At 41.3% G+C, this 24,573-nt stretch overlaps 1 protein-coding gene across 1 annotated transcript in view; it reads right to left on the minus strand.

The window, feature by feature from the left end:
- Positions 1–2,735: 2,735 nt before the first annotated feature.
- LOC129824168 (protein Wnt-3a) overlaps positions 2,736–24,573 on the minus strand; it is a 34,763-nt gene continuing 12,925 nt past the window's right edge. Inside the window, exons 2-4 of the mRNA XM_055883594.1 lie at positions 17,785–18,023; positions 8,825–9,090; positions 2,736–8,669 (exon numbers count right to left, since the gene is read on the minus strand). Of these exons, the coding sequence (XP_055739569.1) occupies positions 8,190–8,669; positions 8,825–9,090; positions 17,785–18,023 (985 nt within the window). The 3' untranslated portion in view covers positions 2,736–8,189. The remainder of the gene's footprint in view (positions 8,670–8,824; positions 9,091–17,784; positions 18,024–24,573) is intronic.

Here is a 24,573-nt window from a genome sequence, read left to right on the forward strand (position 1 = left end):
ACTTATCTTGCAGGATTCAATAGTTGGAACTGTAAGAGTTGTTCCCCTGCCCCTTTCTCTGCTATTGTCATTCTAATGGTATCCAGAAACAACAAAACCCGTCCTCAAACATTAGCATCAAAAGGTGCAAAGTTATGGGCGAAGACACAAAACATCCACGTCAACATCTTGATCAAATAACATGGAAAACAACCAGTTTTTGTGCAGTATTAATTTACCATCCTTAAATGTACGTTATTGTACATAGTTTGGTCATCTAGGTTTGTACCTGTAGACTTTCCATCACCATGAAGAAAAACAATGACCAGTACAGTAATTGAGTACTTTGAGACATCAAGTGATTTGTGATGATGTGGCTAAGTTTATAGAGCATGGCCCTTGCAGTGCTAGGGTTGTGGGTTCAATTCCCAGAGGGGACCAGTAAGGAAATGACTCAGTAAGTTACTCTGGATAAGAGCGTCTATGGAAAAGAAGTAAAGAGACCATTTCAGTTTTCACATAGAAATAAGTTGCATTTGCAAAGTATTTAAAGAAACTGGAAAACATATATCAAGCAAGTATTTTTATATTCCACAAGTATTATTAGATTCACTTTTTTGTTGAGTCTGATAATTATCAGACTTAAGTTACAGATGCTGGTAAACACTCAAATACATTTGTTTCGTTTTTTTTAAATCACAAAAGTAGTGCACTGGGCCTTTAGTGGTCCAGTATTAGAGAACTGATATAGATGTCTTCAGCTCGGCCAATTCTTTTGATGTTTCATCAAATTGATCAATCTTCTCCTCTCTCCAAAGTTTGGAATTTTTACTGTATCTCTATGCTCAATGCTGCAATATAGTGAATGAAAAAACAGTATTCTGGAGACCTGTCTTGTTGTTTCTGTAATGCCAGATGCATCCATCCTGCACATGGTAAGATTTTAGGCGAGAAAGAAAACAGTGTGATCTGTTTTACGGCCAGATTTCTTTTTTGTTTATTTTCTCTGTTTTTACAGTTGTCATCAGTCAAGCATGATTTCACCTCTACATGAGTCAACATCATTTTTAGGAATGGGGTGGTGACAGGACTGCCTTCACTGTTAAATCAGTCAATTGAAAATAATTCAGTAGACCCTAATCTATGGATTTCATGACTGGGAATACAGATATGCATCTGTTGGTCAAAGATTCCTTTAAAAAAAGGTAGGGGCGTGGATCAGAAAACCAGTCAGCATCTGCTGTGACCACAATTTGCCTCATGCAGCGTTACACTCCTTCTCATCGAGTTGATCAGGCTGTTGATTGTGGTCTGTGGAATGTTGTCCCACTCCTCTTCAATGGCTGTGCGAAGTTGCTGAATATTGGCAGGAATTAGAACACGTTGTCGTACACAGCTATCCAGAGCATCCCAAACATGCTCAATGGGTGACATGTCTGGTGAGTATGCAGGCCATGGAAGAACTGGTAAATTTTTAGCTTCCAGGAATTGTGTACAGATACTTACGACATGGGGCTGTGCATTATCATGCAGAAACATGAGGTGACGGTGGCAGAACAATGGCACGACAATGGGCCTCAGGATCTCGTCACGGTATCTCTGTGCATTCAAATTGCCATCGGTAAAATGCAATTGTGTTCATTGTCCATACCTATGTCTACCCATACCATAACCCTAACCCCACCATGGGGAACTCTGTTCACAACGTTGACATCAGTAAACCGTCGCTCACACGACGCCATGGAAGAGGAGTGGGACAATATTCCACAGGCCACAATCAACAAACAGCATGATCAACTCTATGAAAAGCAGATGTGTCGTGTTGTCTGCTATCTGCCCTGTACAGATGAAACCGGGATTCATCCATGAAGAGCACACTTCTACCGCATGCCAGTGGCCATCGAAGGTGAGCATTTGCCCACTGAAGTCGGTTACGATGCCGAACTACGGTCAGGTCAAGATCTGGTGAGGATGACGAGCATGCAGATGAGCTTCCCTGATACGGTTTCTGACAGTTTGTTCAGACAATCTTTGGTTGTGCAGACAATCTTTGGTTGTGCAAACCCACAGTTTCAACAGCTGTCTGGGTGGCTGGTCTCAGAGAATTCCGCAAGTGAAGAAGCGGAAGATGTGGATGGTTACACGTGGTCAGTGGTTGAGAAGTCGGTTGGACATACTGTCAAATTCTCTAAAACAATGTTGGAGGAGGCTTATGGTAGAGAAATTAACGTTAAATTATTTGGCAACAGCTCTGGTGGACATTCTTGCAGTCAGTTTGCCAATTGCACGCTCCCTCAACTTGAGACATCTGTGGCAATGTTTTGTGTTTACAAAACTACACATCTTTTATTGTCCCCAGCACAAGGTGCACCTGTGTAATGATCATGCTGTTTATTCAGCTTCTTGATATGCCACAGCTGTTAGGTGGATGGATTATCTTGGCAAAGAAGAAATGCTCACTAACAGGGATGTAAACAAATTTGTACTCAACATTTGAGAGAAATAAGCTTTTTGTGCATATGGAACATTTCTGGGATCTTTTATTTCAAAACATGTGACCAACACGTTACATATATTTTTTTTTGTTCACTGTAAACACGTTTGTGGCTGATGGAAAGAGGATGGTGACATGGAAGTACCCCACCCACACTGTTACCAATCATTCTGCATGGAAATGTGTATCCTATGAGACTAGGCCTATATAGAAAAAAATGAATTTAAAGTGACTCCATGTTTGTAGTTTTTATGTTGTTTTATTATGTTATTATAAAGTTAACATCTATCAATCTAGTACAGACAATAGAACAAACAGTATCCTGTGTACAATCAGTTTTAAAACAGACATTGAGGTAAAACTGTTACAGTGCTACAAGTAACAACACTGTCTCGAAAAAGGATTTTATCTGCAAATATATACTCTTACTTACTAATATATACACTTACGGTAAAATAAATAATCATAAAAACATCAGACTTTAGAAATCCATAAAAACACAAAAACTAATTTGTACAAAACTTTGGATTTAAAGACCATAAGAAAACGTTTATAACATCAGCAAATTGCAAATTTGCAAATTTACACAGACAGACAGACAGACAGACAGACAGACAGACAGACAGGCAGGCAGGCAGGCAGACAGACAGACAGACAGACAGACAGACAAACAGACAGACAGACAGGCAGGCAGGCAGGCAGGCAGGCAGACAGACAGACAGACAGACAGACAGACAGACAGACAGACAGACAGACAGACAGACAGACAGACAGACAGACAGACAAAACATTAAATGAAATATAAATGCAGAAAAGCACATCTGGTATCAACAATGGTTGCTCAGTAGTTTATCATAGTCAAAAAGTCATATAATGTGAACCGTGATAGGGTCAATGTATGAGGAATGTCTAAGTCTATGGAAGATGGACATGGTGAGAGCTACACATGCCTGAGACAGAAAATATATAGTTGACTATTTCATTAACCATCAACCTTTACTATTTCTCAGGAGCTTCTGGAACCAGCAACACTATTGCTGAAGTTCTTTGCTCCTTATGGTCTTCATAACTTCTGATTTAAGGTTCAGTAGTGTAATTTTTGTTCTGCAAAAGGTATGAATATTATTTTGCATTTGGTCTCACATGATATAGGTGTACTGATGTACAGTAGACCTGTGAAACAGGTGTCAGATTTGTCCAAGCAATGAGTAGTTCATCTAAGCAAATGCTCTACATAATTGTGAATCAACAGTTGGACCAGTCAATACATGATTCCCCAACCAAAACAAAGAATAGCAAACAATACTTATCAAAATATGTCTATTTGGTTAATGTACATACATGTCTATGCTGTCTATATGCAAAATGAACTAATTAGTAGAAAACTTCACATTGTTGTTCAAACTAAGTCTAAACACTTTCTTTCATAGAAAGAATAATAACATACATAAACATACAGTTCCTTATGAAAGTATTCTCACCGCTTGATCTTTTCCACATTTTGTTGTGTTACAGCCTGAATTTGAAATGGATTAAATTGAGATTTGTTTGTCACACACAATACCACATAAAGTCAAAGTGGAATATTATATATATTTTTTTACCAATTCATTCAAAATGAAGAGCTGAAATGTCTAGAGCCAATGAGTATCCAACCCCTTGGTGAAGCATGGTGAAGTTATTAAGTACACTTTGGATGGTGTATCAATACACCCAGTCACACCCAGTCACTACAAAGATACAGGCGTCGTTCCTAACTCAGTTGCTGGAGAGGAAAGAAACCACTCAGGGATTTCACCATGAGGCCAATGGTGACTTTAAAACAGTTACAGAGTTTAATGGCTGTGATAGTGGAAAACTGAGCGTTGATCAACAACATTGTAGTTACTCCACAATACTAACCTAATTGACAGAGTGAAAAGAAGGAAGCCTGTACATAATAAAAATATTCCAAAACATGCATCCTGTTTGCAACAAGGCACTAAAGTAATACTGCAAGAAATGAGGCAAAGCATTTAACTTTTTGTACTGAATACAAAGTGTTATGTTTGGGGCAAATCCAACACAACACATTACTGAGTACCACTGCATATTTTCAAGCATAGTGGTTTTCCTAGAGGAAAGGCTGTGGTGTATTCAACAAGGGAAATAGTTTGCAAATGTTGGCTAACGTTAGCTGACATATTCCGTTTGTTTTGTGTTAGCCGCGATCATTCGCTAACGTTAGCTAACAGTCTGAGAAGATAGTGTGCGGCAAACATAAGTGTCTGTTTCGGGTCTAAAATGCCGCTGAAATAATGAAGAGGCCATGTATAATTTCTACTATATTTAGTAAGAATAGCTAAGTCGTTTTTAGGTTGAATATTGTCGCTAAAAAGCCACAGTAATCCTTACAAAAAGTAGCTGTTTGATATTTCACCATAACATTTTTGAATGTTCATTAAAATCGTTCAACTGAAATTGTTACTCTGGCAACATGTTCCCTGCAAACAGAAGCCATGTTGAACTCGCCTTTGATTCAGTCTGCTTTCCAACAGACACTGGGAGATGAATTCACCTTTCAGTAGGACAATAACCTAAAGCACAAGGCCAAATCTACATTGGAGATGCTTACCAAGAAGACAGTGAATGTTCTTCAGTGGCCAATTTACAATTTTGACTTAAATCTGCTTGAAATTCTATGGCAAGTCCCGAAAATATTTGTTTCTAGCTTCAGCTTCTTCAATGATCAACATTCAATTTGACAGAGCTTGAAGAATGTTGAAAAAAATTATGGGCAAATATTGTACAATCCAGGCATGCAAAGCTCTTAGAGACTTACCCAGAAAGACTCACAGCTGTAATCACTGCCAAAGGTGATTATAACATGTATTGACTCAGGGGTGTGAATACTTATGGAAATTAGATATTTCTGTATTTCATTTTCATTACATTTGCTATATTTAAAACATATATTTTCACTTTGCCATTATTGGGTATTGTGTGTAGATGGGTGAGAAAAAAATATATTTATAATTCAAACTGTAACACAACAAAATGTGGAATAAGTCAAGAAATATGAATACTTTCTGAAGGCACTGTACATACATACATGTTAATAATTAGCAGCATACAAAGGGGAAAGTCTTGATAGTTTCAGTGATGCTGCTATTTCTATGGTTGGAGGAGAAAGAATAAGCCAGGAATCAGAATCAGATACACAGTTTTTGGTCATTGTTTTACAGCAACTGCATCTGGGTTACCACTTGCCATCAGATTGCTGTTCATGACATACAAAGTATACGCTGAGGAGCATTTCAGATTACAATAAGTAATAGCTTACAGATAACATAGCATACGTGCATTCATGGGCATAACAAAAAAACTGAATTATTCTAGTGGGCAATTCCCTTTCACAAACGTTCATTCTCAAACACTAAATAGCATGGGTTTGTCTGCACCAGGTCACGTGGTGATATACACACTGTGTTTCTGTGAACGTTACTAACACTGATAAAAACGAGGAGAATAAGCTTCGTACTCTTCAACTAGACACAAGTGCTGAACTTTCAAACTCACTTTAGACTGACCACCTGATGCTCCTCCAGCTGAAAGTAATTTGTCTTTGGGCTATACTTTGTTTTATCATCGACCGTACTGTGGCCAAACCTCTTGTAGCAAAGTTCCGATGATACATTTATATTACAATGTATAGGGATAAACGTCAATGCTTTCTTAATATTCTTAATTTCAAACCTGTTGTTTGGTTGATTTGTGCTCATGGGCTTTTTGAGATCAGAATAATCCCAATTAATACCACAGATAAAAAAAGCCAGAGGATTTGAGAATACATGAAATGTAAAAACAACAATCACTTAGGTACAATTGCATTCTAACCCCAACATTAGTAACAAGTTAACACTAGATCTATATTTAACATAAAAAATCCCATTCACTCAGTCGAAAAGTTAGTTACCACTTAAATATCACAAATGTTGAGTAGAACATGTGCTCTTGAGTGTATCAATAGCTAGGTTTCCATCCAATTGATGACAGATTTTCATGCGAATATTCTAAAATATGCATAAATAAAATATGCAAATTTTCCCACCAGATATGTGTTTCCATCAAATTGACTTGTTGCAGATAAAAGTCTGTACGTGATGACGTAGTACACATAAAACATACTCTCGCGGTTGAATTCCCATACAAGTTAAATGGGTTTCAATCACATTTTCAACTCTACTGATCGTTTTGTCACAAAAAATGTTGCGTTATATAGCGAATGTGCCTACTCTGGTATTGGCACGTGTGCTCTAGCCAACAGCTACAGATACAATGTGGGTATAGCCTACATGATGAGATTATTATGGACAAAATAGCAGATTATTTTTATTTGTCAAACGGTAGCCAAGCATCGATCATCATGTCACCAGAATAAGTATCTTGATATTTATTGGAAAGGAGCATCAAGCTCATCACGGTGCGCTTTCAACCCCCTGTGAACTTTTTTAATCTGAAGCCTAATAAATGGCATTCTTTTCCAAGTCGTATTGGGAGGACCACACAACAAGTCGTCTCCAAGATAAAAGCATTTCCACTGCCATTTCTTTGCATCATTAATTTTAGCAACACAAAAAGTTTGCACATTGTCTAAAGTATTTTGTTTTGTCGACATTTGGAAAGTTTACCGGCAAATGTGCTGTTTCCTTCAGGCCTTTCATTACATTTTTATATCCGACATAAACTTTAAGCAAATAAAAAGGTTGGATGGAAACCTGGTTATGGTAATACAAAGTTGAGAACATAGCTCAGAAATGTTGTTTTTTGTAGATATATAAACTCATACGCATTTTATTTAAAAAATAACACCATGAGGGTGGCGAGCAGAGAGTACCACAGAATATTTTGAAAAATATTGTTGTCACTATCTGGGCAAGCGGCAAAGTCCAATTTCTACCATTTATCTTCCTCAAATCTGATTTTAAATCTGAACCTAACCCAAACTTTAACCATGCTGCTAACCTTATGCCTAACCGTAACCTTGAATTAAGATAAAAAATATACATTTTGTTTTCATACATTTTTACAATATAGCCAATTTTTACTTTGCTGCTGGCCTATCTAGTGGGAAAAGAAAAATATGACATGTTCATCATAGATTGTATGGTGTCCCAAAGGTTTAGACAGTGCTGTTCTGCTCTACATGAAGGTGACGACACAGAGTACACAGATAATTCACCAATATGGTGCTTGTTAACAGCACAGTTTATATAGCCCGTATAAAACCTACAGTTCTCTTTTCTTGTGTCAGGAAACCAATACCTTGAAACACCTTTCTGGAAATCACTTGAAGTCCCTCCTTGGCTACAATCAGCCCACTCTGTAATGGTCTCCTCTTTTGCCTCTATCGATGAGATGGTGTTCATCAACATCATCAACATCATCATGTTGTTTGTCTGAATGGAGCCTCCATGGGTGCACCTCTGTGTTCTAGAACTACCTCAGCATTCTAAGACAGAGGCTGAATCCACTGCATCACATGACAGGCGGCTATATTTTTTTGCCTATTAGCTGACTGTACTATAGCTGAGTCGGTTAACGCTTGATCAAAGTCAAATCAAAGCCTCTCAAGTTCTCTGAGCCCGACTCGTACAGTAGCTTCTTTTTATATGTTGAAGTCTTAAAAAAAAAAAATTGGGGTGAGGTGCGGAAAGAGTGGTGCCAGAGGCCCTATCTATTTGCAGGTGTGAACATCGTAGACTCGAACACACTCCTGGCAGCTGACGTAGCAGCACCAATGGAAGATACAGTGGCACTTCTCCTTCCGTTTCTCCGTCTGGGTGTTGTGTCCCCGGCCACAGCACAGCAAGTCGCAGCCGTCGATGCCGTGCGACGTCAAGTTACAGGTGCGATCGCGTGTCCCGAACGAGCCTGTTTCTGGGTTGGGTTCGCAGAAGTTGGGCGAGCTCTCATAGTAGACCAGGTCTCGCTCCGTGGGTGGTTTGAAGAAGTTGTACTTGCTTCTCAACGTCTCCACCCAGCCACGGGACTCCTTGTGCTTCTCCACCACCATCTCTGAAGCACTGTCATACTTGTCCTTCATGTAGTCTCCAATCACTCTGAAGTCAGGCTGGGACCACCAGCACGTCTTCACCTCACAGCTGCCTGACAGGCCGTGGCACTTACACTTCAGAAACATGTTGTCATTCAGAGACTGAGGGAGAGATAGACGCAGGGATGCAATTATTTTAATGAATGTTAAGTCTAACTAACACTTGGGGATCTTTATGAATGTTTAATCCATAAGGCTGATATTATCAGTGATGCAGAGAGAGAGAGAGAGAGAGAGAGAGAGAGAAAATGTCTCACTGTTCGTCCCGCCTCGTTGTTGTGGCGGTTCATGGCGGAGCGCGCATCAGGCCGGTTCTCACGGGCGTCTGCAAACTCCCGGGACACCATACTGCCGAACTCCACGTCCTCGCTGCAGCCGCCCCACTTCCAGCCCTCGCCGGGCGGACCCTTGTGGCGCGTGTCACAACCACAGATGGTGGCCGAACCCTCCGCACAAGACCGTGTCACCGCGAACGCCACACCAGCTGATGCGATGGCATGAACGAATGCTGACTCACGCGTGGCTGTAAAGAGAGGGAGAAGTAGATGTCAGATTTATATTTCTATCGTATGGGTGCATTCTTACAGACGTGAACAACCACATAGGTCTTTACGCAGCGCTGCTTGTAAGCAGCTCAGTTCATGTGTGAAGGATCTCTGTTTGTGAATGAGTATAGTTCATACAGATGTAGGATCTAAATTTGATCACTCTTTTGGGGCTGCAAATTTTCCCACAAAGCAGGAAATGCAAAAATGTAGTGTATTTCAGTTTTAAAAATGTCTTCTAAAGTTTGCAATTTCCACTTTGAAATTTCAGACTTGATTTGCCCTGACGAGAAATGTATCAACCCCTACAAACATGTCCATTAAATGTCCATCATAAATGTCCATCAATGTCCATCATAATAATCCTGTCACACCCTGGCCATAGAGAGGCTTTTATTCTCTATTTGGTTAGGCCAGGGTGTGACTAGGGTGGGCATTCTAGTTTCTTTATTTCTGTTTTCTATTTCTTTGTGTTTGGCCGGTTGTGGTTCTCAATCAGAGGCAGCTGTCTATCGTTGTCTCTGATTGGTAATCATACTTAGGCAGCCTTTTCCCACCTGTGTTTTGTGGGTAGTTGTTTTCTGTATAGTTTTACTTACCTTACAGAACTGTTCATTTTTCTCTTTGTCATTTTTGTTCTAGTGTTCTGATTTAATAAAATATCATGAACACGTACCACGCTGCGCTTTGGTCCAGTCATTTTCAGGAAGAGGATCGTGACAAATCCACATTTCCTGTTGCTGAAGGATTATTTTCCTGCGGTAGCAAACCAGCTCAAATTAAGATCCTACATCTATATGGTTTACATACAGGTCCATACATCTGAAACCATGGCAGTGCATAGAATGATAAATTGTTACCAATAACTTTGCTGGAATGTACCCATTAATGTATCTCAAAAAGCACGTAGGACTTCAGATCAGTGTCTACCGAACGATGATGCTGGCACCTGCTACTTTTCTGTACTGTCCTGTATAATACTATATAATACTGTAAATGTCACACATCAACCCTACCAAGGCAAATATTCAATTTACGTAATCATTAGGCCACGCTTGTTCATGAAACAATACTCCATCAAGCTCCGATCCATACACATTCCATAGACAGTGTCATTGACATCTGCAATGTATGACTAAGTTGATTGCCATGCCAATACACTTCAATCCAATCCAATCTGATCTGTTTGAGCAATCAAGGACAGTCATCTGTCTTGGGTGTGTGTGCGTGTGGTGAGAGAGGGAGGGAGAGTGCAAGCGATAGAGGGAGGGAGGTCTCTGTCTGTCTGACATAGTTTACTGATGACTCATCATCAGAAACTTCCAGGGAGATGAGAGGAAGAGACAGGCCTGACAGGACTATAATTAACAGACTCAATTAAGCTTTTGAAAGGTTAGGAAAATGGCCTCACACTATAAGACTAAGCCGAGACACAACAGGGAGAAAGAGAGAGAGAGAGAGAGAGAGAGAGAGAGAGAGAGAGAGAGAGAGAGAGAGAGAGAGAGAGAGAGAGAGAGAGAGAGAGAGAGAGAGAGAGAGAGAGAGAGAGAGAGAGAGAGAGAGAGAGAGAGAGAGAAAGAGAGAGAGAGAGAGAGAGAGGGGGAAGGTTCAGGGATGTGTCGTACATGTCAAACTATAACCATTTAATATGAGGTGCAATGTTTCACTGAGGTCTCGTTGACGTTCCACTGTCCCTGATTTTTACAGGATCCCTTATGACAGGAAGGATTCCCTGGATATATGTGCTTAGGTCTTGTATGGTCTTGCACAATGACAAGAACAGAGAGACAGCCAGGGAGAGAGGGTAGTAAAGGGGAAGAGAGCGAGAGGAACAGGGAAAAGGAGAGCAAAAGGATGACGGGAGGGAAAATGAGAGAAAGAGTGAGAGAGTTGGACAAGAAACGGAAAAAAGAGAGCGAAAAAGGGAGGGAGTTGGAGAGGGAGAGAAAGAGTGAACAAGTTGGGGGGGAGAGTGAGAGAGAGATAAGTAAATGACTATGGGGAGTAGGTACTGTGTGAGCTCCTCCCAGGCTGCAGGTTTCAACCAGTTTGAGGAATAAGGGGCATTAAGAACAATGATGCAACAGAGGTTTACTGGCATCCATTCTCCATCACACCCTCCCTTAGCAGGACTGTACCAAGCACTATTATAGTTTACTCTGGGATGTCGCATCTCAGCATTGAAACTAAAGGCTTTCGCATGCTTCGGTTCGGCTGGTGCCTAGACGAACTCAGCTAGGCACCGAATGAGTGTGGACGCACACTCCCTTAAAAGACCTTCGCTTGAAAAACAAGATTTATTTTATTTCAATTTAAAAAAGTGCCAATGGTATTTTGTCCATCTTGAGACGCTGTAGCCAGTATACACTTCCTCAACATAGTCAGAAATAATCGTAAATAAGTCAAGAAATCTGTCATTCATTTTGATGTTTTGCCCAGTAGATGTTAGTCATGCGATTTTTCATTTAACTAAGATGTTTGGTGCAGTATTTCTGAAGTGAAAAAATGTGCATGAAAACGAGTCGTCTATCATTGAACGACAACAATCACTTCATTGAAGAATCCCTACTATTGACCAATGACCGATGAAGGGGCGTAGACTTCGGCTACCGAAGTACTCCAAAAGAATTTGGGGTGTGCACGAACATCATTAAAACGAACCTAATACCAAAATGTGTCACAAAATGTGACCAAAGTGTCGTCATAATATATGCACAAACTGTTTCAAATGGGAAGGATGAGGACGACTTAACAGTCTAGTATAGATTAGTTGAACATCTATAGTCCAGTTGACATGTTACTGAGAGTTTATTGAGTATCTATAGATGGACTATCCAAAGAAGTGTTACCCATCCTTATCCCCAGTATCTCTAATATCCTTTGCAGGTCCTTGCTCATAATGTTTTGATATTGTGTGATATATGTACGCCGCGGATGGGGGGGAAAACAGAATAAAAACAGAATAAAGGGCTAATCTATTTGCTTGAACCCCATCAGAAAATGTCTTCCTTTGAAATGGACAGATAGAACTTTACAAATGACAGCATAGTTAATGTTGACCGTCTTCTTATTCCATTACCCTGAAGCAGTCACTAGGTGGTGGCTGGTAGTTGGAGGTATGAATGGTCTAAAGCTTGGGAGGGTGTCTTTCCTATTTTATTATCAGGAAGCCAATAAACCACGGGTCAAACCCTTACGGCTTACTGACAATGATGCCGCGGAGCAAAGAAAGGGGGGGAGAGGAGCGAGAAATGGAGGGATGAGACCAAAAGAAAGGAAAATAAGATCTCTGGGGACAAGATGAGAAAAAGAAGGAGAGAGAGAAAAAAGAACTAGGTCCTGACATCTAGGGGTGGGTGGTGGGTGGGACAGACCAGGGCTTACCTGGAACAGAATGTGTCGGGGGGTGCCCAGCCTAAGTGGACTGATTACTTGTGACCCCCCCTATCATAGTTTGCCGGACCCTGGCATGGCAAGTGGTCCCAACGACCTGCTGGGGGGCTGAATCCCCTATTGTGCTGCCACTGTCACGCCGCGTTAGCCCCACAATGGCCCCAGATATTTTATATGAATTCTGCCCTCGCCAGTGATTAGTGGGGACCAAGTTAAGTCATAGCAACAGAGAACTATGCGTTGGCCAGACCCCGCATGTCGGCAGACTGGGAAATCCCTATTCAAATGGTTTAATAAAACAATCTAAAGGGCGTGTGAATGGGGAAAAGCGCTTTCTCTCCCGGCTTAATCTCATGGTTGCGGAGATATTGTGCTCCGAGCAGCGCCCAGTGGGGTGCGGGGCTAAGGTCCCCCCATCAACTCCATTTACCACACCCATTCTTTCTTTCTTAGCCAGAGTTAATGATATTATGGTGCGCTAACCTCACCTCCCCCAGCATGGAGAAACATGCACTTTATGAAAAGCAGGGCCCTCTTAGCACATCCTAAACTGTAACACTTTCTCATCCTGAGGTCAGGGGTCATAACCTGAATGCCCTGACTGACCTTTTCACTGCTTGGTTTAGTTGAGGCATTACGCACCTAGGAGAAGCATATAAAGTGCATCATTTGAACGCATTGAAATTTGAACACCTAGAATATAGAAGCAGATGCACTGCCTTTATTTTCCATCTAAGACAGTTATTTTTTATATATCAGTCCATCAATCAAGTAAAAATATCCTGATTCTCCAACTCTTGTGACTATGGTTGTCAGTGGCACATTATTCTCGAGAGTATTGCAGTACTATAAAGTCCAACTGTGAAATGACTACCTGAACTATAATTCAAAATCGGGACAGTACCACATATTATTGCTAATTGTGAGTCAATATCATATTCACTTACAGGTATTACATAATGGAGACCTAGCCTATCAGAAAGACACTCAATATCTTTTTCATCCATTTAATCCACTGGTGTGACTAACAGTGCATGTTTATACCTGTGAGACTGAGCTTTTGTGTCTGTGTTCGTGTGACTGTCTGTCCACTCCTGTTGGCCTTCCCTGTTCTAAGCAACTCTATCAGTCACACTAGGCTAGGGTTTGGCTACTTCTCCTACTCCAAGTGTGCCAAACAAGCTCTCCAACGAATGTCCCTGTCCTGTCCGACGCACGCGCACACGCACACACGCACGCACACACGCACACACACACACACACACACACACACACACACACACACACACACACACACACACACACACACACACACACACACACACACACACACACACACACACACACACACACACACACACTGAGAACACCTGCACAGTTTGCATCCCCTTTCATCACAGACAGATTCCAGCGGCACATGTTTTGACACTTTGGTTAATGTAAATGAATGAGTGCTGACGCAGACATAGCCTGGAGGTATGCTAGGCCCTGTGACAAGGGCAGGGCGGGCGGAGAGTGGAGAGAGAGAGAGAGAAAGAGAAAGAGGAGGGAGAGAGAGAGAGAGGGAGAGAGAGAGAGAGAGGGAGAGAGAGAGAGAGAGGGAGAGAGAGAGAGAGGGAGAGAGAGAGAGAGAGGGAGAGAGAGAGAGAGGGAGAGAGAGAGAGAGGGAGAGAGAGAGGGAGAGAGAGCGACAGAGTGAAAGAGACGAAAAGACCTCAGGAAGAGCTCCAGTTTAACGTGAGGGAGAAAGATAACTGGCTGCCCATAATCTCTGTCATGCTTCTCGGATAGGGATGGTTCCACATGCATTCATGTAAACAAATGATGGAAAACACCAAGGAAAACTCGTCCCAAAACCGAATAGACCCGAATACTATGTAGAACGTTTGCATAACAGCACATCTGCATGATACTGTTTGTTTGATGTGTACTGAACAAAAGGAGAGATAGTGAGAGGGTGTGATCAGTACAACGGGTTGTTGCCAGAACCAGCAATAACTCACTCAGTGTTTCAGGGAATTTTATAACCTTTGTGTCTATTCAAATAAGTGTATTCTTCTGTCATACACTGAGTGTACAAAGCATTTCCATGACATAGACTGACCAGGTGAATCCAGGTGAAAGCTTTAATCCCTTACTGATGTCACCTTAAATCCACTTCAATCACTATAGATGAAGGAGAAGAGACAGGGTAAAGAAGCATTTTCAAGCCTTGAGACAATGAAGACATAGATTGTCTGGCTCGAGGGTGATTGGGCAAGGATTTGAGGATGACTGGGCAAGACAAAAGATTTAGGTGCCTTTGAAGGGGGTATGATAGTAGGTGCCAGACGCACCGGTTTGAGTGTGTCAAGAACTGCAACGCTGCAGTTTTTAACGCTCAACCGTCTTTAACGCTCAACAGTTCCATGTGTATATCAAGAATGGTCTACCACCCAAAGCACATCCAGTCAATGTGAAGCATGGGAATCAACATGGGCCAGCATCCCTGTGGAACGCTTTTGACACCTTGTAGAGTCTATGCCCTGACAAATTGAGGCTGTTCTGCGGGTAGAAGGGGTTACAACTCAATATTAGGAAGATGTTCCTAATGTTTTGTAACCTCAGTGTATAAATCCATTCTAAATCACACATATTTGCCTTCAATCATCCTTTCCCTACCTAAGTGATGCCATATACAGTAGGTTATGTATCTGAAGGAGCAAACTTGAGTCCTGCTCTTTCCTCAGCTTTGCCTGGAAGCTGTTCAGGGGGATGCCTGCCAATAAACTGGTTAAGACAAGGGATTGGTATTAATAGGCTAACTAACAGATAGGTGCAAAGCTTTTGAGGCCTATGGTTCCTTTCAGCCTTTCTCCCAATAAAAAAGCCTAAGGAGGAAACAAACACACATCCGTCTGCTCAGCAGAAAAACAGAACAGACACTAGCCTTGCCGGGGGACAATGGACCCGATGCACAGACAAATACAAGCATCAATCAAAGCAAATGAAATGAGAAACTTCTCCCTTACTAAGCCCTATCAAAAGACCCTGAGCCCCGCCAGTCACTCTCCCCGGACCCTGACAAAGACACTTAATCCAACCACTTTGACCTCTCACGTTTTTAAGGGCTTCACTGACCTTAATCCAATCAAAATGATTTACTAAAGCCCCCCCAGACCCAAAGAGTAGCCTGGCCCGGCTGCCTCTCTCCCCACCTCCCCTTTCCACCCAGTGCCCCTGCAATTTAGACAAGGAGGGAGAGAAGCCATGGGGGTGATGTGGAGGTATTTACACCACAATGAGGCCAGGGACTGTGAACCCCTATCATTACCCACCTACTTGAGCTCAAGCCTTCTCCATCAATGTAACAACTGGCTCAAGAGTTTATTAAAAGCAATTGCCCCAACTAACCCCACATCCCACTCTAGTAAACATCAGTCTTTTCCAAACCCAGTTGACAGGTTAAGACCCCCCCTCTCTTTTTCCTCTTCCCCCTCTCCTCTCCATTACCTCTCCATGCTCCTCTCTGCTCATCCTCTACCCTTGACTACTGGCAACTAATCCCAGGGTCACAGTGCAACAGTGTGGAGACAGAGAATCCACTAGCTTCATGATATGACAGCTGAATAATACAAGGATGAACATTTTTTGAGTACAATATGGGTGCTTCTTCTTCGGTTAACTTAATCTCAAATAGAGATGATGGAACACAAACGAGAAAACGTCATTTTCTGCTTGAATTTCATTTATAAGGTCTGACTTCATCCCTAAGGGGGGGGGGGGGGGGGGGGGGGGCTTGAAGGGGATTCCCTTCCAGAGAAAATTCCAACAAAAGACAACATTCTCCACCCAAAGTGTGTATACACATCATTTCATCTGTTCAAACAGTTCATAGCTGAGTGACTCTCACAAGTCTATTTGAACAAGGATTTTAATTGCATATGATACTCTCTCTCTCTCTCACACACACACACACACACACACACACACACACACACACACACACACACACACACACACACACACACACACACACACACACACACACACACACACACACACACACACACACACACACACACACACACACACACACACACACACACACACACACACACTGATTGAGGCAGGATGGAGTTAAAACAGTTGTTTGTTTGATCTATCAACTAACAACCTAATATAACAACAACTTACAACACAATGGTCTTATTCTATCCTCTCAATATCAACACCAGTTGCAGCCCTGATTAAAGTGAGTGGTAGAGTTTTAGTCGAGACAGGGATCGGTATTGTTTCTCATTTGAAATGCCAAGCATTACCAACATTGACAGGCAAGGAAATGATTATCGTACACTAGTATTCTTTCAAGAACTTGGGAACAGGTACAGGGAAAACACTCACTGCATGTATTCAAGTCATGCAGGAAAATACTTTGGTTGTCACTTGTATTATACAGCACAGTAATGTTTTTTCTAATGTAGCAAACGGGTTTAAGACTTGGTTCTCGCAGTTAAGACTTGGTTCTCAAGTGTTATTAAATGTATAATGTAGGCTGTCACCCATAGCCGTCCTGTTCTGTGGATGAGTAGCCCAGTAGGAGAAATGCTTTATTATAGTGCCTATTTCTCTCAAGATATGTTGTTACCTTTGTCAAGCACTGGTCCAAAAATGGCTAGTTTGCAGTGTTTTATGAGCAGCGGTGGAAAAAGTACCCAACTGTCATACTTGAGTAAAAGTAAAGATACCTCAATAGAAAATTACGCAAGTAAAAGTAAGTCACCCAGGAAAATTCTACTTGAGTAAAAGTCTAAAAGTATTTGGTTGAAAATATACTTAAGTATCAAAAGTAAATGTATAAATGATTTCAAATTCCTTATATTTAGCAAACCAGATGGCACCATTTTCTTGTTTGCACGGAAAGCCACGGGCACACTCCAACATTCAGACATCATTTACAACGAAGCATGTGTGTTTCGTGAGTCCGCCAGATCAGAGGCAGCAGGGATGACCAGGGATGTTCTCTTGATAAGTGCGTGAATTTGACTCTTTTCCTGTCCTGCTAAGCATTCAAAATGTAACGAGTACTTTTGGGTGTCAAGGAAAATGTAAAAAGAACAATATTTTCTTAAGGAATGTAGAGAAGTAAAAGTAAAAGTAGTCAAAAATATAAATAGTAAAGTACAGATACCCCCCAAAAATACTTTAGTAGTACTTTTAAGTATTTTTACTTAAGTACTTTACACCACTGTTTATGAGTGTATCCTGTATTCTCTTATAATTATATTACCATACATTACCTTTGTCCAGCACTGGTCCGAAGATGGCCTTGTCGTTGATGGTGGTGCAGTTCCAACGACGGCCCCTGAATTGATGCTGGCACTCCTGGATGCCGATCTTCACACCTTCTGCCACACTGGGCATGATCTCCACATAGTTCCGGCAGAATCGCAGCTGCTTGGGCACCAGGCCAGGAATGGAGCCGCACAGGATGGGCTGGGAGCCCAGGGACGAGTACTGGTGGCCCACCGCTAGGGACCTGCATGGGGAGAGAGGAGGCAGTGACATGATATACTGACTGCTCGTGTGTGTCTCTCTTTCTTTGTGTGTGTATGTTGTGTTTATGTGTGTACATGCAGTGTGTGTGTGTGTGTGTGTATCAGATGTTACCATTAAGCATCAATGCCTTATCCCTCTATCTATCCCCTCTGTAGCCACCTGGCCTTTGTGTGGATTTAAACCGCAGTCCCAGTGCTATACCCCACAAAGGTAACCGCGCCACGAGGAAAGATGAAAGTCCCCCCGTGAACCCATAGTGGTTCATAGACCTCTAGGTTGACAACTTGGAAACTCCACCTTGTTATTACAGAAAACCACAACTTTTTTAAAGTGTCCACACGCTAAACAGGCCCTTGACTTAGGGTAATGAGGGTACAACTGTACATTGAGACTTCAGACGGATGTATTAATTACATCCATCCATCCATCCCCCTTTCTCTTTGAGGACGGATATTCTGGGATGCAACAAGTGCAAACTTGATTGTTCTCTGATAATATCTTTCTGTCTGTGTGTGTGTGTCTTTCAATTAAGGTGTTAACATCGCTCGTAACCATGGAAATGTGACAACTATCTCGGTGCTGTGTCATCTCATGTTATGTCATTGGTACTTTTGAAGAAGACTTTTGAAGCAGCATGCTGTAATTGTAATTGTTTGATCCAAAGAACGCACCAGTCAATCTAGCTCCAGTCAGTTTGAATTTGCACTGTTTTGTACAGTGGCCTACTACTGTCAGTGGGAGGGTCGAGAGTGGGAGGATGACAACCATCCAATGAGGATAAAAGGAAGCATGTACATAAGCATGAAATGAGATTAAATGATGGCCACTATGTTCTAACAACAGCTGATACACGTTATTGTCCCCACGGGGGGGAACTATTTTGGACACATTGATAGCAAATATATTTCACTTCGATTATCCATTCCACAATATATGTGCTTGGTTGATATCCTACTGTATTTCACCCTTGTATTACAATATATTAATAAGATACACTCAGACCACACTCATGCACTTCCACATCAAGCTTTTAACATACAGTATTTTCCTTCACTCCTCACTCACTGTTCCTCTGCTCTGTACCTCATAATCCATCACATTGTTTTCATTTAGCCACCATGCATTTATTTCCATTCACCCTCTCCCAGAGTACTACACACAGTTAGGGTTAATTCCATTCCAGTTACTATCCATCGTTGTCAGCTCAGGTAAATACAGCTCACAGAGACGATAGGATTGGATAAACCTCATTCTATGAATGGGATTGTTATACTAATCAATTCACCATTTTTATTTTTATTTTTTATTTTACCGTTATTTTACCAGGTAAGTTGACTGAGAACACGTTCTCATTTGCAGCAACGACCTGGGGAATAGTTACAGGGGAGAGGAGGGGGATGAATGAGCCAATTGTAAACCATGAATAAAAACGTATTATATTACAATCGTAACATAACCTTTGATCTAATAACTGACTTCCTATTGTCATTGGCAAGGCAACTACTGCATAGTAGCAACAAGTTTCTTGTTGGCACTCCAGTCAACAGCTCCTTCTGCAGTAAACTCAGTCCTCCCTGAAGCTGCTATTGATGACAGTAATCTGGCGATCCACGTCTGAGTGATTTGGCCATTATGACAGAGACAGACAGTGCAGTGTTTGTTTGCACAGTGATCTGCTCCAACCTCCAACAGTAGAACAAGGGAATTTTACACTCATCCAAAATAACAGGAGCTGGACAAAAAGAAGATCAAGTACATAGAAAGAAGGGATATCCGCTCACTGTTTTTGACACTCCCAAACGTGGCTCCGACAGTAGGCCTCAAGCCAGAGCAGGTGGGAGCAGGCAGGACTTGTGCAGCTCAATTATCTCACTATCTGTTGACCTGGGCAACGATGTTAAAGAAGTAATCACTCTGTGATCACAACAACAAGATTATCATACAGAGCCAGAGTCTCACCCCAGGCATTTCTAAATTCCACTCTAAAAAAGAGATGATTTAACCGTATCACTCTACACTGAGAGGTTTACCAGAGACGTCGTAGCATTGAGATTGTCATTAGAACCATCTTACGATGTATCTTTAGTAGCCAAACTGTTTCGCAGAGGCTTCGTTAGTAACGTTGCTCTTAAAAACGTTTGCACATCTACAGGTGATCCAGACACTTGTAGAGCAGCTAAAGTGCATCGTTAGATGCTTTATGCCCTTCTGCGTGACTTTACTCACAGAAGATCTCCGTTAAACATATAATCAAGATGTGTAGGCTAGGCATCTGTCTGACTGTAAGCTCCAATAACTTCAGAACGAAGTTGACTACTAATACAAAGTGCCAAAGTATTTGCAATTACTACAAACAAGTGACAGACAACATAATGCTTCAAATGAAAACTGAGAAAACGACATTAAAAGATAAATAGGCTCCATGGGCCTATATATTTCAATCATATTGAGTTTTATTTTTGCCACTAGGCTACTGCCTGTCATTTTTGCCTCAATATGCTTCATGATGTGTGACAAGACGTGTGCAATTAGTGCATTATTATTGGGTAAGCATGTTAAGCCGCCTCAATATTTGTAGCCACAGATTATAATACGTGTCTAAGAGCTGATCCCTCGTCAGTACTGTGGAATAATTCTAATATTAAGGTAAGATTTGAGTGCGGTAGGCTGATCCGAGAGCAGTGTTGCTTTTCTGTCGATCCTACCAGTGACGACAAATGGCTAAAGACGCACTTAGCGAACGTTCTCTCTGCGTGATTGTTCCGGGAAACACTTAAAAACGTTGCCTCGGAAATAACGATGCGACTGGTCCAATCATCGTAATGCTTAAGTTACATTGCAACTGGAGAACCGAGACCCAGGTCGTCCCTGAGAGACAGGCTGACCTTGTGTACCAGACGTTTGCGTCGCAAATCAAGTCAACGTAGCAGATATATTGTTTGCTCTAACAAATGAAGCTTAACTGAATACACCCAGTCTCATGCGTCTGCCTTCAACCTCTTGTCTGTAGCCTACGTACGTCAATGGGTTACCGAGTAAGTGTAGCCATTTAGTACTTTCCAAAGTATATCCCCGAGCAAATGGCGGAGCAATGTGTCATGCTCACTTTAAAGGCTTTCCCATATTATTTTCCTTGGCTCAGAGACATGACTAGACCTCTGGTTAATCATATATGAGAAATACAAAAAGAAAGACAGGGGGGAAACAGGCTCTAAAAGTGTCTGAGAGGATATCAAGTCCTCACGGCCTGCACATTGTCTGCAATACATATGAACGAAAGCAAGCACGTCAGTAAACAAGGAAACTCCTATTCCAAATTGACCTCTCTTTGGCGCTTGTCAATCCGCACCCTAAGGCGCTAACCTGAGCACAGCAGACCTCGCACAACAGAAACCCGAGTCCACATCACAACCCGCCGCAGACACTTGCTCCTAATAGCCATAACATGTAGAGCAGGAATGTGATGACTTCTGAACCATGCCAAGTGAAACCAGCAACACAAGTACAGCCCCCTCCGCAAGTGTGAGCAGATAAGATCTTGTCTGGGAAAGACTGAGGGAGGAAGAAGGGAAAACAAGTGGCACAGCTTTTAATTTGACCTGTAGACGTTCTGTTCTGCCAGGAAGAACTTGTGAATGTCTCTGTGGGTGTTGAGTGAGGTCAGCAGGTGTAAGAAAACAAACAGCGGCATGGTTCCAACCTATCCAGCTAGCTACACAGATACTGTACTACTGTATATGTTTTTATCTCACGATTGTGCTGCGCTTCTTTTTGTATTGCATTATGCTGTTCCCCATGCCTGATAATATGGTTATACTATTTTAGGTGTTACCTGTTGATTCCTGTTTGACCATATATGAGTAGGGTTAAAGCTAGTATTGTATGACTACTGTGTGAGTGTATACTGTAGATGATCAGATCAGAACAGGCCAGACAGACAAACAGAACCTGCCTGGACAATACACACAGTCATAAGTCTCAGGACGTACAGGCGCGGCACTAGTTTCAGCACAGAGGGAGTGGGGTGCTCTCCAGGCGCCCTTCTGACCAGATCATTTAAAAAATGAATTTTTTATTTTTTTTATTTCACCTTTATTTAACCAGGTAGGCTAGTTGAGAACAAGTTCTCATTTGCAACTGCGACCTGGCCAAGATAAAGCATAGCAGTGTGAACAGACAACACAGAGTTACACATGGAGTAAACAATAAACAAGTCAATAACATGGTAGAAAAAAGAGAATCTATATACAATGTGTGCAAAAGGCATGAGGTAGGCAATAAATCGAATAATTACAATTTAGCAGATTAACACTGGAGTGATAAATCATCAGATGAACATGTGCAAGAAGAGATACTGGTGTGCAAAAGAGCAGAAAAGTAAATAAATAAAAGCAGTATGGGGGGTGAGGTAGGTAAATTGGGTGGGTAGTTTACAGATGGACTATGTACAGCTGCAGCGATCGGTTAGCTGCTCGGATAGCAGATTTTTAAAGTTGTTGAGGGAGATAAAAGTCTCCAACTTCAGAGATTTTTGCAATTCGTTCCAGTCGCAGGCAGCAGAGAACTGGAAGGAAAGGCGTCCAAATGAGGTTTTAGCTTTAGGGATGATCAGTGAGATACACCTGCTGGAGCGGGTGCTGCGGGTGGGTGTAGCCATCGTGACCAGTGAACTGAGATAAGGCGGCACTTTACCTAGCATAGCCTTGTAGATGACCTGGAGCCAGTGGGTCTGACGACGAACATGTAGCGAGGGCCAGCCGACTAGGGCATACAGGTCGCAGTGGTGGGTCGTATAAGGTGCTTTAGTAACAAAACGAATGGCACTGTGATAAACTGCGTCCAGTTTGCTGAGTAGAGTGTTGGAAGCTATTTTGTAGATGACATCGCCGAAGTCGAGGATCGGTAGGATAGTCAGTTTTACTAGGGTAAGTTTGGCGGCGTGAGTGAAGGAGGCTTTGTTGCGGAATAGAAAGCCGATTCTTGATTTGATTTTGGATTGGAGATGTTTGATATGAGTCTAGCCGATATGGCCGATCATAAACGCAAATTAGGCATCAACACTAAGGATGTCAACAGTTAACCGTTAGTTGGTTAACTGCTGAAAATAAATTTGACAGGTCAAGCTTATCGGTCTACAGGTTAAATTGCATGATTTAGTGGAATTAAATGTGTGTCTTTTTGTTAGTTCGTCATGTTTCTTATTTATCACATGCGCATCGCATACAGAGCCTATTGGAAAAACCCTGTCTCGTAGTGAGCGCTCACACTGCCCAGCTCCTGGGCGAAAACTGGGTTTTGATTTCTAAAAATTAGGAGGAACCACCTTTCCATTGCTACTGGGCCTATTTTACATACATAGATAACAGGGATAATTTTGACCCCAAAAAAGAAACTATTGGAAAAAGTAACAATCATAGCAAAATATCAAACTTTATTTTCATCAAAACATCCTTAGACATGTAAATAATGTTATCTGAAATAAAATATAACCAATACATTTGATTAGCATATTCTGGAAAATCGAAAATATTTTTTTTTCTCTTAATAAATAATGAGCATCTCTTTTCCAAAGTGCAGTCCACACTAGTACTAAAAATCTGATTTACCATAATTTGATAGTAGTATCATTTAGTTTTTAGAATTTTGAAACAAAGATGAATTGTGTCTTATTTATGTGTTAAAAACGGGGCGGTACACCAACATTTGAAATATACTTAATTTTATTTTCAAAACATTATTCAACCATTTATCCTGAGAGAAATGACCAAAAATATGGCTTAGTTTTTCTTTATTTACTTACCCCACAGCCAGCATTAGCATCGCTGCTAGTGAAACAATGGGAGTGGTAGGGCCTATGGAAGGAAGCTTCAAAAAGCATGCACAAATCCTCAGTCACTTCAAACCAAATGTTATAACAACCCAAATACCATAACAAGTTGCACATATAGACTATTAGAGGATAGGAATTCTGGTATTTATATAACATTTTCCATGGAATAACTATTGTTTTCAGAGGGTAGCTGGTTTCTGCAATACAGTTCTACTAAGTATTTATACCACTGAAATATTGTAAGAGCTATTTTGACCTCAACTAAGCAATACCCCTTGATTTATTCCACATTTTGTTGTGTTAGAGCCTGAATTCAAAATGTAGTAAATTGATTTATTTTCTCACTTATCTACACGCAATACCCCATAATGATATAGTGAAAACATGTTTAAGAAATTTTAGAACATGTATTGAAAATGAAATACAGACATTTCTAATTTACATAAGTATTCACACCCCTCAGTCACTATTTTGTAGAAGCACCTTTAGCTGCGATAACAGCTGTGAGACTTTCTGCATAAGTCACTATGAGCTTTCCACACCTGGATTGGGCAACAAAAAAACTAAATTCTTCAAGCTCTGTCAAATTGGTCATTACTCATTGCTAGACAACCATTTTCAAAACTTGCCATATAATTTTTCAAGTAGATTTCAGTCAAAACTAACTCGGCCACTCAGGATCATTCACTGTCTTCTTGGC

Source organism: Salvelinus fontinalis, chromosome 26, assembly GCF_029448725.1.
Source record: "Salvelinus fontinalis isolate EN_2023a chromosome 26, ASM2944872v1, whole genome shotgun sequence".
NCBI classification, from domain to species: Eukaryota; Metazoa; Chordata; class Actinopteri; order Salmoniformes; family Salmonidae; genus Salvelinus; species Salvelinus fontinalis.